General features: G+C 37.0%; 1 protein-coding gene across 2 annotated transcripts in view; it reads left to right on the forward strand.

The window, feature by feature from the left end:
- Positions 1-884: 884 nt before the first annotated feature.
- The window catches only part of LOC138138100 (roundabout homolog 2-like), a 90906-nt gene continuing 76229 nt past the window's right edge, over positions 885-15561 (forward strand). Inside the window, exon 1 of one of the 2 annotated variants that reach the window (XM_069057851.1) lies at positions 885-1412. In XM_069057851.1, coding sequence (XP_068913952.1) covers positions 1358-1412 — 55 coding nt within the window. In that variant the 5' untranslated portion in view covers positions 885-1357. The remainder of the gene's footprint in view (positions 1413-15561) is intronic. The other variant, XM_069057852.1, reaches the window with a different exon arrangement.

Consider the following 15561-nt stretch of genomic DNA (forward strand, 5'->3'; position numbering starts at 1 on the left):
GAATTTCATTTTGTTTGTTGCTTTAACTCCACGTTCGTCACAAAATAAAATTTAATTTTTAAAAATAGAATTTTTTTTCAGGGATAACTAACACGTGACCTACAATTTCTGCAATTTTAGTCGGATTTAATACACCCTTTTCTGAGTTGGCATGAAAGAGTGGCCACGTGGTAATAATCCGAAGAAAATTAAAATATATACAGATATAAGCTTCCCCGACGTCCCCATTGATCAAGCTCCGCAATAATTCTTATTAAAAATAATTACTCTGAACGGATACAGTTTAAAAACGAATAAATCACGACTCTTAAATTGCGGAACTCCATTTACTCGTTCTTCATGCTCAAACTGTCACAATTGCACATTTGCAGTTAATTTCGAATTCGCAATACTGAAGCTAATGATTAATTAGATAACCGTAAGATTAAAAGGCCATTTAAGCGAAGGAATTTTAATTTAAAGCGAAACAGTTTAATTTTCTCATTTCATCTTTCATACCAATCCTTTCCGTCACAAATCCGTCATATTCTCAACAGTACAGAGCTCTTTCCCAACAATAACTCCAAATCAACTTGACGCTATTAATTTTAATTAATCGACGAGTCAACAAATCAGTCGATTTCAATAGAGCGCCTCTAAAAATTAACCAAACCGGGTCACAGGCTCGATTAAGTCGACCGAAAAAATCCAATTTGCATAGGGCGAGCTTAAAGCATCGCCTGGGAAAAAGCTCGCGTCCGCTTTTTGCTTTCTTTTTATTATGATTATGTCGCGCTATTATTAGAGTTGCAGTTTTGTGTTCCGGCATCGTCCTGGCAGTTGGTGGTGGAGTTAAAGGTAAGCCGCGCACGCGGTAGAGGGGATGAAGATGTTTCGGGGGTGGTTGGAGCGAGTGTGTGCGTGTGTGCGCCGGTATCAGCGCTTTCAGTCCGCCGCCGGCGTCAGAGGCATCAAGACGCCTCTTCTCCAGACCTCACCAGCAATCCAGTGTGCGCTGTTATCATGTAAACAAAACAGTGGCGGCCGATAATCGGGTGACAACTGCGACCGCCGGCTTTTGTTCTTTCCCAGTTTTTGGAAAAGTCGACGTGAAAATGTGCCACGGAGGATCGACGCGCTCAACCAATGACATTTGATTTGTTTCATCCCGAGTTGATTAAACGCGATTGTGGCTCTGGAAAAATTAATTGAGCCCGAGTGGAATTTCGGAAAAAATGTACAACAGTCCATAGGGCGAGCGCTCGCCACTCCTAGGACTTTGCGTGTTGCGTGATGGTTAATCTAATCGAAAAACACTGTGATTATTTGTTAACATAAATGCCTGCGATTTAGATGGGACGTTTAGCCTAAAGACTGAATGATCATGGAACGACGTCTCTTCGTCCTGGTGGTCCTCGCAGGAGCCGTTGCAGGTTGGTCCCATTTCCCTTTTTTTTTGCATGACTCTTAATCCGGGACCTAGTCCACCGCCGTCTAATTAAATTATGAGTCTCCCTGAGACCGGTCGGGATCAGGGGTTAATTAATCCGGTTATTCCTTTAATCCTTATCTTATCGTGTCTTGAGAGTTATCGCTGTGTACATGATTTATGTGAATTTTTGTGTCAATGCCCCCACGCTGGAATTGCATAATTTTGTAATCTCTTCGGTTGCGATCGGGGCTATCGTATGGATTAAAAATTGAACAGTGGGGAGGATAAATAGTGGGGTAATGGTGACCGCCATCGACGGTGGTGCATGAGAGAATGACGATAATCCGCGGATTTGAAAACGGCGGCGATTGCACTTGCAGCGGAAGTTATGGCAACTTAAATTGTTAAAATGGGAAATTTTGCAGTAGTGTAGCTGGGGTTTTGCACAAATGTAATGTGAAATTGATACATGCATTAATAACAAAACAATGAGATTTAAATGGATTTAATTGTAAAACACTGACTGTATTATTTCGTTTTATTTTCTCTGCATTTCAACATTTACAAGAATAGATTGTCAGTTGGTCAGAATACAATAAATTCAACAGAATTTGGAAATAAAATAGCTATGTTAGTTTTCCACACAACCTTCATTAAAATATCTTGAAGCAGTTGGTACGATAAATACAGAGTGTTTCAAACATTTTTTTACTCCAAAGTAAAGCTATTCTTCAAAAAAAATGTTTACGTTATTATTTTCCACAAAGATCTACACCATAAATAACAATAAACACTGAACTTTCCAGCCTGTATTTGAAGAAAACGCAATTCAAAAAGTGCACCTTCAGACCAATGTATCTTTGTGGGGGGGGGAGTCCTGATTTTTTTTATTTCCATATGTGGACTACTGAAGTGATTCCCTACAACGCTCTGAATTCGGAATTCGCGAATTTTCAGACACCCTGTATAAAAAAAATATTTTATGTTTTTGTTTTTATTGACTAATAAATAATCATAATCATAATAGGGAAAATACAACCTATTGGGTTGGCAGCGCTGTACGTCAAAATGTTTGACATTTGTTATTTTATCAAAATCTGCAAAAGTGCACAATAAAATATTTGGTCAGCCGAAAAGTCTAATACAAATGTCGTAGGGTAGGTATTTTCAGCGCTCGGCTTCGCCTCGAGTCTGATTACTTGGAGCGCTGTAAAATACCCTTACCGTACTCTAATGTAAATAACTGTTTCAAAATATGTATTGCGATATGAAATTTTGTATGTGAGAATTTCCTCAACAAGTTGACACAAAGTAAACAAGAAAACCAATGGGGGATAAGTATGTGCATATAAAAATACAGAGTGTTTTATTGACAAATTCTTGAGTAACGGCTAACAAAGGCAAACCAACATTTATTGGGTAGATTCTATAATAAGAGGAACAAAAAACACTTTTGTTGTGCACGAATATAACTAAAAACAAATGTTTCTTTAATTTTTCAAAACCTATCAAATTAACGGGCCTTCAAATAAATTTATATTTAGAGCAACCTATGGAAATTCAATTGTTTGCAACATTTTTCCAGCGTAGAAAATGACACAAAAAACGTCTGACATTTCAACGAAATAAAATTAGGTTAGAAAATATTTTTAATTTTTGTAGTGCATTCTCCATATTCCCCCTCCACGGAATATGACAATATGAAATTGGGAAAAAGCTTACTATGTAACCTGTGTAACTTCGGAGAATAATTGGTTACCTACAAAAATTACTTTACACTGTTAACAGAATTAGAATGTCCCTACGCCTACTCTAAATATATATTTATTTGAAGGCCCGATAGTTATTTATGTAACAAGCTAACATGTGAGTAAAGTAATACTTTTTTTCACGAGTCGGAAAGTCTTGGATGAGCTGAAGCCGAACACGGCAATTCCTACGAGTGAAAAAAGTTGCTTTACTCACGAGTTGCATACAACATTTTTTTGCCGCCTGTAAGTTTCAATAAATTTGATTATGAACACTATCACGAAACGCAGGTTTGACAGTTTATCGGAACAAATGTCAAAGGCTAGCGTACAGAGCACACTACTTTATGTCCAATTTTATAATTGCATTAAAAAATGACACCTTACGGCACTTTTTTTAATGCAAATGCGTGAAAAATGAACCGCTTAGGTATTTTTTTACGCTTCTGGACCGATTCAAAAATCACATATTTTATGAAAGCAAATTAATGAAAAACCTGTGCATTTAATGACGGACGGCAAGAAATACATCAGCAATTTGCTTAAAAATATTTTGTAAAAAATTAATTTTATTTGTGATTCAAATTCAAATTAATATGACACCATTTTTTTTTGAGTTTATAAAAACTGAAAATAATTCATTGTCCGAAATTGTATAGCTCCCTCTGTATACAAATAAAGTCACCTGCACTCACTCACTCTAAGTCTGCCATGTATCGTGCATTCAAAAAAATGTATGGTCAGCAGATCATGGTTTTTATACATATATCATGCGTTCAAATGAAAACCTGGGCTGAATAGGTGTTGAAAAAAGTAAACCATTTGTATCAATGTAAAGTTTGAATTTTCCGCCGTTTGACACAAATGACATTTGTTTATGTTTAATCGGCACATGATTGAACATGTTTGTTTTCAGCAAAGGATGCCCTTAGATATTTCCTTCAAGAATAGCAATCGTTTGTTTTTAATGCAAAACATTGCCAAGAAAGAAAAAAAAAACAGAAAGATTTTTTGTTTATAATTTTTAGGTTAGCTGTCAACATGCTCTAATTACAACTGTCAATTTGCACTTTAAAAAAGTAAAGCAATTGACGGTTTCCAACGTCTTCCTAGCCCACGATTACATTTGAACGCCCGATATATTAGTTAAAGTAAAAACCATCATGGAGAATTGTCGTTGATTAGTTCAAAAACAACTCATGTTTGCAAAAGAAATACTTCGCACGACACTGCATCTGCACTGAATAAATAAAGTTTGACATATATAATTTGACAGCTGCTGAAGCTGCGTCATACGCTACCGGAAACAAAAGCAAGCGCCAGATCACTTATCCACAAATTGTTTTGAACGCTCGCTATAAATCCTTGAAAATATAATTTTGTAAGAGACTTTTGATATGAACAGTGCACATGTGTCTATTTAATTTGCGCACAACCCTGGTTAATTTTCCAGGTCAGGACTCTAGCATCACCTCTTATATTAACAATAAATTTCAAATCTCCGTCTACATAACCTCACCACGGGAATATTTACTCCATTGTGTTCCCAATTAGATTGTTTGCACACACTTCCAGTGCCGGCGTATCCATGTTAAGGACAATAAATCCTGTACAACCCTCTTACATGCGCTAGATTTATAAAGCCGTGCACGATTTACGTCCTCCAAAGACGAACATTTTACTCTGGAAAAAAAATCACGTAAAACTCCACCGTTTGCACCTCTTTACCGAGCATGTTTTTGCAACAATTACGTCGCTCGCATTTGCGTTCTCATTTTTGTTGTATAAATTATGAAGGCGAACATGCGGATTGCCGGAATAAGGACGCACCCCCTCGTGGCCAATTCGGCCATGATATCGCCCCCGCAACAACGAATTTATAATATAGGCGAACCACCCTTGAAACACAAAAAAAATCGTGTACATTCGGTCGCCGTGGCAACCGCGGTGACTTCCGCGATGGTGATCGGGTGCAGCACCATCACGCAAATTGATCAAACCGACCCACCTTCCCCTATTACGTATTACTAGGTCAGCTTTTTTAAAGTCGGGTCCAATCCAAATATTGGAATTGTTCCTCAAACAAGGGTGGATTCGTCGAATTTAATTCTTTTTTTTTATCAGTACCAAAGTTAAGAGGGATTTTGTGCGAATTTTGCATGAAGGGCGGGATGTGTTTTTGATTAAATAAATTTTTAAAGAGGCCGACGAGGGGATGAAACGGGGCGCGATGGCAGAGGAGATTAAATCATTAACGTGCGAGACTTTTCCTTGTCTAAACATAAATATGAATTAAAAACAAATAACGCCACCAGACGCATGAAAACGTGTTGACAACGTGAATTATAACTAGGCAAAGATAAATCACACGTTTTAACAGGGATTTTTAGTTTAACGGGTTGGGATGCATCACATCTAGGTGGTACATTTCGGAGATTGAGCCAGTTGGCGTAAATCAACCCCCGAATGGGACCAGCCACGTATTTGTTTCTATTTGTGAGGCCGGTGGCGGTGTCGCCGCACGTTTTTGTATTCGCAATTGGAATTTAGTGGTCCAGACTGGCTGGATAATAGCGCATCATGAAAAATAATTCGATTGGGACAAAGTTAATTTCAAAATTTGTACCGCCACCAGGACGGGAGGATTTAATCACATTGATGATAATTACGCGCGCACTGTTGTCCATTTGTGGTGCATCCATCCCAAAACATACAACCATAAAATTAATTCGACAGTGATGAAGCTATTTCCAGGGATTCACACAGGAAATCTAGGTAGTGGAATCGGGTCTAAGATGTGGCCCACTGGTAGAAATCCAGATGCTGTTGTTGCGCAGAATTAAGAAACAGAAATACGTCTGGGAGATTGTCGGAAAAATATTCAGAAAATTTGTGAGAGAATCGGATTTCCTCGATAGCAACTTGTTTTATTAATATCGGCGAACGCTAAGAATTTTTTCCATAAACTAATATTTCCGTCGCAGCTTAGGAGAGCTTGCACTGCTTCAGGTAGCTACAGCCCTACAATAACGCACACATCAAAGAAGAATCGATAAAGAAGTGAAACGCATCCCTTCTTTTTAATAAAGAGTCGGCAAACGTGGACCGCTACCCTGAAAATAGAAATCACCATTGTGTATGATTACACGACCAGTCAAAAAGCCCCGGTCACATCCCACATTGTGTTCCACCGCTGGGGAAAAAATGTTAATTTGAAGAAGTCAATGGAACGTTTCAAGGCCAGCGATTTTGCACAATTGCTGGACGTTTTTCGAAAATGTAAATAAATGTCTGCAATGAAAGCATCTCTGGTGAGGAGTAAAGGTGTTACAGGGGTGATATTTATACCAGTAGGGAGAGGGGATGTAGGAGCAGGTGTTTTTAACGTGGCACTGAAAGGGACATAATTAAAAAATTATCTATGCAACTGGAATAAATTAGTTTTAATGGGGCAATTAATGATGCAATAGAGGGAGGAATTGTGTACCGTGTGGTTAGTAAAATTTGGAAATATAGTCGTGATAATTTCGTTTAAGACAAGTGGTAAAAGATAACAAATCTTGATTAAATTAGGATAAAAAATAAATTAACCTGTAAGATAACAGCTTCTCTTTCTATTAAAAAATGCATGCATTCATTACATATGTGTTTACTGTTAAGTAATACTATTCATTACCCACGGCTGTGAGTAAAATGTATTACTTCACGGGTTGTGACCAAACTCAAAGTTGAATTGCTAATCATTGCAAGGACTATAAAGTTGGGGAACAGTTATGATTATTAAAAAGAAGTAATACATGCACTGAGATAGTGAAAATGATAAATTTTTTCGTAGTCGAAAAAGTATCATATCCTACTAGTGTGTAATGAGTAATGAATTGACTAATGAATACTACTTATTCGGAGTTAAGCTAAAATATAATAACTTCATCCCTCCTTTTCACTTCCTTCGAGATACAGGGTGACTGACGAAAAACCATTGACCCTGTATCTTTCTTATTCTTCATCCGATTTGAATAAATGACACATCAAATGAAATAGATTGAAAAACACTTCATTATTATCCTATTAGATATTTTTTTCGACATCTATTTTTTGACAGACGTTTTTTTTTTCAAATTACACTCTGTATATTTTTTTATTCGTTCTTATAAAGAATCTTCTTCTGAATTATCGTACATTAAAAGAAAAAACAAAAAATGTATTTTAATTGAAAAAAATTGAAAATCAAAAATCAAGTAATCAAATTTGTAAACAATACAAAATCTATTCTAGTTGCTCAAAATTGACTCAATGCTGTTGTAGACACTGTCGATACCTTCTAGAAATGCCCACCTTTGCATTCAGTAAAAAATTTCGGGGTTTTTTCTGACATACTCGCACTATCCTTTTTCTTAACTCTTTTTGGGTACCTGGTGGGGTCAAATAAACATTGTCTCGAATGTTTCGCATGAATCCAATGATTCAGATGATGAAATCCAATGGATTCAAATCTGGGGATCTAGCGGGCCATCGAATAGCTCCATGAGGACCCATTCATCGTTCACCAAAATGATTTAAATTATTTAAAAATACAACATTCATGCGTGTATTATGTGGTATGGCGCCGTCCTGATGAAACACGACTCTATTGCTATTGGTATCTCATCCAGAAAGTTGGTTATTACGTTTGATAATAAATAATATGATACTTTGTTTGATCGAGACTGCTATCAATAAAAAAGGGACCCACTAGTCCATTCTATCTCCAAAAATGCCACACCACACGTTAACGCTAAATCGTCTTTGGAAATTTTCTTCCACAGCAACATTATTATTATTATGATTATCAAATTGTTTTGACAAATGAATATTCAGAGCTTACTTAGTCATTTCGAGCATTTAGAACAAACTTCTGTCTTGTTTATTTTGGTCACTTGATTTTTGAAATTTTGTACATTTACTCTTTAATTTCTTGACTTTTGTTTAATGAATGGGTATAGTTCTTTGCACTTTTCTATTCAGAAGACAAATCTCTACAATACTGAATAAAAAAAAATGTACAGTGCTATTTGAAAAAAAGAAGGTAATGTTCATCTGTCAAAAACTAGACGCAAGAATTTTTTTTTATTTAGTTGGTATTGAAGTGTTTTCAAAATTATTTCATTTGATGTGTCATTTATTCAAATCGGATAAAAAATAAGCAAGATACAGCATCAAAGGTTTTTCGTCAGTCACCCTGTATATTAAGATCAATACTAGACAGATAATTAAAGAAAATTATAAATATATATTTTTTATTATATGTCAATCGTAATGATTGGCAATATATTTATTGATGATGATGCGTACGAGGACGCCTCGTCAAGCATTAGAAGCCTTAGAAGTCTCTCACGATATTTAATTTCCTTGAAGATATCAAATCAAGCATATCAGTACAGTACCATATACTATTTTTTCTACGCTGCTAAAACATCTGTAGGTACTATATTTCACTGTTTTTAGTGCGGAAAAACATCTTGTTTATGATAATAGTGAAAGCAGTAAAAAGCTTTATAAAAGTGCTGTAGCGTGTCATTATTCCACTCCGGCGTTATGCAAATACGTGCACGGAAATAGCAGAATCATAAGAGTGCATCGAAAACAATTTAATTTGTCTCGCGATCTTAATTCAAAAACGTCAAATTTAAGATTTGTTGTGATTTCAAGTTGATTGTTTCTCAAATTGCAATCGTAAATAGTTATTTATGTATCAGGGCCAAAAAGTGCATCTCGGCTGCGCCTCGGCCAGAAAACTCAGCCTCGGACAAAAGGCACTTTTTGGCAGAGTTACACATTACATTTTTAGGCGACCCCACAACAAAGCAAAAGACATCATTGAAAAAATTACAAATTTATTTTGTATCTACCTTTTTCAAATAAGAAATGTATTATGTAATATGTTCATATTAACAATTTTCTTTATAGTATTTTTTATCAGATTGCCAACAAAACAAGAAATTTACTATTTGCAATACAATTACATACTTCTTTACATAATTTATGGTGACAAGACAATTATCGGTTTTGTCGCTTTCGTTGTTAACTTGCCAAACAGACCAATAAATGGCGCCACGGTCAGCGTCCGAAAAAGAGTTACTTTTCGTCCGCTGAAGAGTACGTAAAATTACCGTTTTCACTAAGGATGCCTAAAAAAATATTCTATGACTAAGGTCTTTCATAAAGTGTCTTTTTTTCACTGCCGTAAATTTCCCATTCGTGAAGATAAAAAATGTCAAAAAATAACGCTCTGAGTATTTAGTAATAAATAAGTTAATAAGCCAAAACGACATCTTCCATAATTTGCTGGCAATTTTTTTTTCATCATATCCATTTCTTGAATACCTCCTGCACTGCATGCATACTTCTCCCTAGATTCTTTCGGTAATAAATCCAATTCTGCCGCTTTTGCCTCTTCATAACGCGATATTTAACTTTTGATTAAGTTTAATTTCAATTTTAGTTTCTTTTTTCAATAAATTATTATTATTATTATTATTATTTATAATATCAACTCAACACAATAATATTTCAATTTGATGTTTTGCAGTAACTTCATTGTTTATTGAATTATCAACGACATTATAAAACTTAACTATAACACTTAACTATAACTTAACACTATAAAACTATACACCAAATAATACACTTAACTGCTAGACTAAAACTGAACCTAAAAAAATAGCTTTCATTTAGTAACAAAGCACATTCGGCGTAAGGAAATCAATAAAGTGTTACAGTCGTGAACACCAAATGGTTCATTAAATTTCACTTTGTCAATGACATATTGGTCTTTTAAATTATTCTGGTCTAGGATAAAAGCCTTGGGCTGTAACTAAATTGGTGTAAATGAGTAAATTATCTGTTCATTTACTACCAGTATAAATTACAGTTGCTATTATGTATCTACATGACGCAACCCCGCTCGTTCAAAAGTCGTTTCGCAGAAAAAATCTGGTTCGGTCGCCAATATTTTGGAAAACTTTGAGCACAGTTTGCGCCCGTTGGGGTTCCCGACCGGCAGTTGTCATTTTTGCCGGTTGAGCAATCGAGCAACAACCCTTCCGTCCTAATCGCCAAAGTACAAATTACAAACTAAAAAAGGCCCCGCTTTACATTTACATTGCGGATAAACGAATGCGAGTGCGCCTTAATTGGGCAAAACGGTTGTAATTCTGCAAAATGCCGTATGACAGTCCCCCTTTATGGTCGAGAGAAAAGAGCCAGCAGCGCACCGTTTTCGGGCACGCAATCGTCACAAACTTGCGCCCATTTATAACCTTAATTATGTGGCATTAGTCGCCACCAGTTTCGAATAATCGCTGCGGTCTTGCGCTAAATACCCCGTTTTCCGAGTCCCGAAAACGCTTTCAGGACTAATTTTTGTTATCTCGTATTAACAATGGAGCGCCCCCGCCTCATTTTTTTCCCAACCCGAATAGAGAAATATGAAGGAGTAAATCAGCACTCGACACGCAAAAATCGTCACCGGCACGGGCCCGCTTTAATTAAATATATCCGCCCTTTGGAGAATTTCCAGAATTCCCTTTCGCAGTCATCCTGGCGTTCTTTGATATTGTGTTGGCGCCCGCCGCCCCCGCGAACACCCGATTCGGCTCGTCTTGTTTCTGCAAACACGCCAAATTGCGTTAAACAACGGGACTCGTGATTACCTGGTTTGCAAGTTTTCCATTTTAATAACTGCGCAATTACCTGGACGGGGTTGTTATGAATGTTTCTAGCGTCGCAGTTGCAAGTGAAATTTGCCGCCTACATTGCATATTGTCACTGTGCTAAAAGTTAATTTATATGATTACTTGGTTGCCTAAATACGAGGGGCTCTGAGAGGAAGTACTTTTAAAATCGATAAATAAATAATGAAAGCTGCAAAGTGATAAATGTGAACTGTCAAATATCAAATTGACAGTCGAAGTCCAGAGGAAGGGCAGCCAACTACGATGTCAGAGTAAAAATAATTCTTCTCGTCCGATCTGCGTGCAAATTGGTTCGGTTCTCGTCGAATTTGGCCAAATTCGAATTAATTTCAACCGCCCCCGAGCCCGCCGCTTAATTGATTGCCTTCCGTCCGATATAAATTCTCCGATGATGGAAAACACAGGATACGAAAAAAATCTGTTTGGAAGACCGAAATATACAGAGAGAACGCATCGAGCCCCCGGGGAAAACAAGAACGAACGCAAACAAAAACACCGAAATAAACGTGATATTTAAAATACCTCCGAGAAGGTGGGGCCTTCGTCTTGCGTAATCATCGAGCTTGTAAAAGTCCGTTAAGATCCTGAACTTTCCCCCTCGACGAGGTTCGAGGGGATGAGTGACCCGCACCTGGACACGTGGCCGGAACCGTTTTTCGGATGCTCGATCCCGGATGAAATTAAGTAAATCAAGGGATCTTCCATGGTAAATTTGAATTTCCTGATTAATAAAGCCAGATTACCCTTCATCAGCACATGCTTCGTGTAATGACGTTGTTTATCATGGTGTACTCTATCTGTAGACTATGGATGAACCAATTTGTGGTTAATTAAGCGGGCGCCTAATCGGGACGCCGCAAAAATTGTTATGTATTGACGGAGACAAACAAATCTCCTCGTGCAGAACAAGGTTTTTGATTAATCCTCGAAACAAGAATGTCATCGTTGTCTCATCTAGCAAAGAAAGGAGAGCGAAAGTTTCATAACATTTTTGCAGACAAGGTTTCTCTTTGGTCGGAAATAAAACAAGTTTTATTACATTTATCACTATTACGTTGAGCTTTGGTGTCATTTCACCTGTCGTTAAATATCTAAAATTATACAGTGTTATTGAAAGTTGTACAGATATTTTAATCACGAGCTACTCGGAAAAAATATCTAAAAAATTCTATGTCAAAAAATAAAATGACATTTGTTTTTTGAATTACAATTTTTTTAAATTGCTTTTATCTTCTACGTTGTCCTACAACCCCGTAGGTAAAATTTCGGCACATTTTAAAAATACACCCTGTATATCATGTTTTATAAAATGTACGCCAATGCGAAGTAACCTATAGGAAATATGCTTTAAAACAAGGAAACCGCATTGGTGTACGTTTTATAAAATATGATATACAGGGTGTTTTTTTTAAATGTGCCGAAATTTTACCTACGAGGTTGTTTGACAACGTAGAAGACTAAAAGCAATTTAAAAAAATTGTAGCTCAAAAAATTAATGTCATTTTACGACGTATGGTAAAACACTTATTACCGCACCACCGTAAAGTAATTGGTAAGAGCAGAAAACCCAAAAACTAGACCACACCCTTAAGTAATTCATTGAAATAATTACGAAAATTTAATTTGTTTGAATTATGTATGTGGTAGAAAAATCGTTTTTTAATTTATGAACGAAGAAATGGAATATTCACCCCCCGGGATGAATAACAAGCGCTTAAAATAACTTAATTTAATTTTCATTTTGATTTCTTGCATCCAATCTCGCGAAAATTTCTTACTAAGTGTACCACACTAAAAAAACGAGCCAACAACTCCTCGAGATCCCTCTGGCGCCACCTTATTCATTTCTCGCAAAACAACAAATAAACAAGCGAAAATGACAAACAACCAGACATTAGAAATTATTTTTCTTTTATCTCCCGCAAACCCAGAGGCCAGCTCCTCGGAATAACAATTGCCAAAACAAAACCCGCCCCTGGTGTTGGTAATATGAAAGCTCACCGAAAAAATTGTTATTACAGCAATCACCGTCCCGACAAAAATGCCAAACGATCTGTTTGAATACAAATGTTGCTCGACGGCTGGATTTATGTCGACATTAATAATCGCCTCGCTCCAAATTGGATTTTCCATAAAAACACAAATTAACCCATCAGGGTGAACAAGATGGCGGATGAGGGGAGGCAGCGCGGGCACAAGATGGCGCGCAAGGGGGACAAGATGGCGGGGCGCAGCCAAGGATAAAACAAAGTTAGAGCGAGTTGCGTTAACGTGTTTTGTGGTCGGTAAAGGAGGGCACGTCACTCTGAAATATTCAAAGCGGGGTGGAAGGTCACGTGTCTGAAATTTATCAAATCTGTCCGAATGGGCGCTATTAAAGTTTTCCATTAGCCAAGGGAAAAGAAAGGCTTAGTAGATCTAATAATCGTCCGAACAGCATTAACCGCGGCGAATTTGACACGAACAGGAGCAAACTTGCCATCATGATTGATTACGTTTCCTAAGAGAACAAGCACTTTTTATTGTTTTTATCCGTCCACGCTTCTTTGATCCTAAACACACACACAGGGACCCTCCTTAATTGATAATCGATGTACTCCGCCCGGTCCGACTGTTGTTTAACGTTCGTCCCGGGACAGGTCCCCGGAAAAATGACTAATTATCACAAATTGCGGGGTCCTCGTTTCGTCGGCATCGATTTAATCAAATCCTGTTTTGTTTATATTGTATAAAGTGCCCAGCCGGAACAGCTTGAACCGGCCATATTTCCGCCTCGAAATATAAATCGCCGGCATTTTTCAACGGCGGCGTTTAGGCTCCCCTCCGATTTATCTTTTTACTTCATCCCGGAACGACGGTCATCGTCGGTTAAAAGACCACGTGATTTATCATTTAATCTTTTGTTCTTGTTGCGCCCAAAAAGTCGAAACATCAAAACCGAATCGATTGATGGATGTAAGTTGTGTCGGCGAATCTGGCCGACACAAATCATAGATGAATGCCGGCCAAACACGCCGCCCCCACGATGCATTATTCCAATCGCGCACGTCAATTAGTCAATAAGAGGAATCCCGTGTCCGGCTGACACTGCATTCATAATTATTGTAATGGCCGATGGACGCGAGCGCCCTCTATCCGAATGTGATATATGGATTCGGTGCTGTCAATTATCTTTGTTGGCCCAACCAACTATGAATTATACCGAAATTAGAATTGGAACGAAGGCCTTTCGGCCCTTTTTTAACCCAAACGAAATTGGAACTCGTTAGTTCGTTCGCTATCCCTGCGTGATTTACTGCTTCGTTCGGATAACGAATGACAATACGAAGAATTGGATGTCAAAAATATTCGACGAAACATAAATTCACCGCACTCGCTGATCAATGGAATTAGTAGGCAGGAACTATCACAGAATGATACGCACGTGTCAGATGTCTGAACCAAAAGTGATACTTTCATCTAGATCTGGGCGATGGCATTCTCACAATTTCGTGTTCTAAATTTAGCCACTTTGAATTTAAAATTGTGTTAGTGTGATTCGACAAATATTATGGTTATAGGACATTAAACGCGCTTTTGAATATGTTTTCGTACATGATGTAAATGCGTCGAGTGGAACGACTTAATCTTCGTTTTTGACAAGAATGTTAAGTGTTGCTTTAATTTTCGGCAAAGTCCACTCGAAAAAAGTGTAATCGGGAAGTTTCAGTTGCTTTCTCTGGGTTTAAGTGTTTTGTAAAATGTCTGCATCCCAGTCTTCCGCACTCACGTCTTTCTACTATTTCTTAAAATGATAAACGTTTCCGTTTTCAAATATTCCCCCGTTTAATTTATTTCCCTCACAATTTTTATACAACTCTGTCGTATTGAGTTTGAAGCCTGCAAACTTTGATATTGTGTTATTTTCATAACAACTTTTCCATCAAATTTAGTTTCTACATTTATCAAAACGTCTTTAAATCTGGCAGGACACAATTTACATCTGACAGGTTTTTACGAAATTATACCTTTCCTAAAATGGTATGTCTCGTAAAAATATACTAGAAAACAAAAACTAGCAACGCCAGCTAGAGAAACTTTCCTAGAGCATAATGTTAATTAATGCCCTACAATATGTTATAGGTTATGTCCGTTTCACACTAGAGCACTTTCCATTGTGTCAAAGAATGACATTGACGAGCAAAATTTATTGCTCGCTACTGTACGTTGAAACGCAATTTACTGGTGATCTACAGGGCCTATAAACTTAAATGTCATTTTAAAAATGCTAAATGAGGTTTTTATTAGATATTCAATAATCCGTATTAGTGTTTCATAATAGGTACATTTTAAGACTCATTTTTTTAAAATTCTCAAAAAAATCCACACTTTATTGTAGACAGTTTATAGTGTGCAGTTGTAAGATAGTACCTTTATAACGGGTGTTCAAATGAAAAGTTCATCAAGTGGACTTTTGACTGAATTGATGAAAAAAAGATAGAGCGAAAAAGGGTGATGCCTTCATTGACAGATGTTAGTTGTGTTTTGCGAGTGTAATATCTTTTTTGAGTTTCGTTTTCTGTGGACTAAACTAAAAATTTCTCAATAACTTTTGAATCAATATTTGGTTATTTTTCAAATTTCTCTGTTTCAAAAGAATACCAAAACCTGCACAAAAGTACACAAAGAA

This window comes from Tenebrio molitor, chromosome 9 (assembly GCF_963966145.1).
Source record: "Tenebrio molitor chromosome 9, icTenMoli1.1, whole genome shotgun sequence".
NCBI lineage: Eukaryota > Metazoa > Arthropoda > Insecta > Coleoptera > Tenebrionidae > Tenebrio > Tenebrio molitor.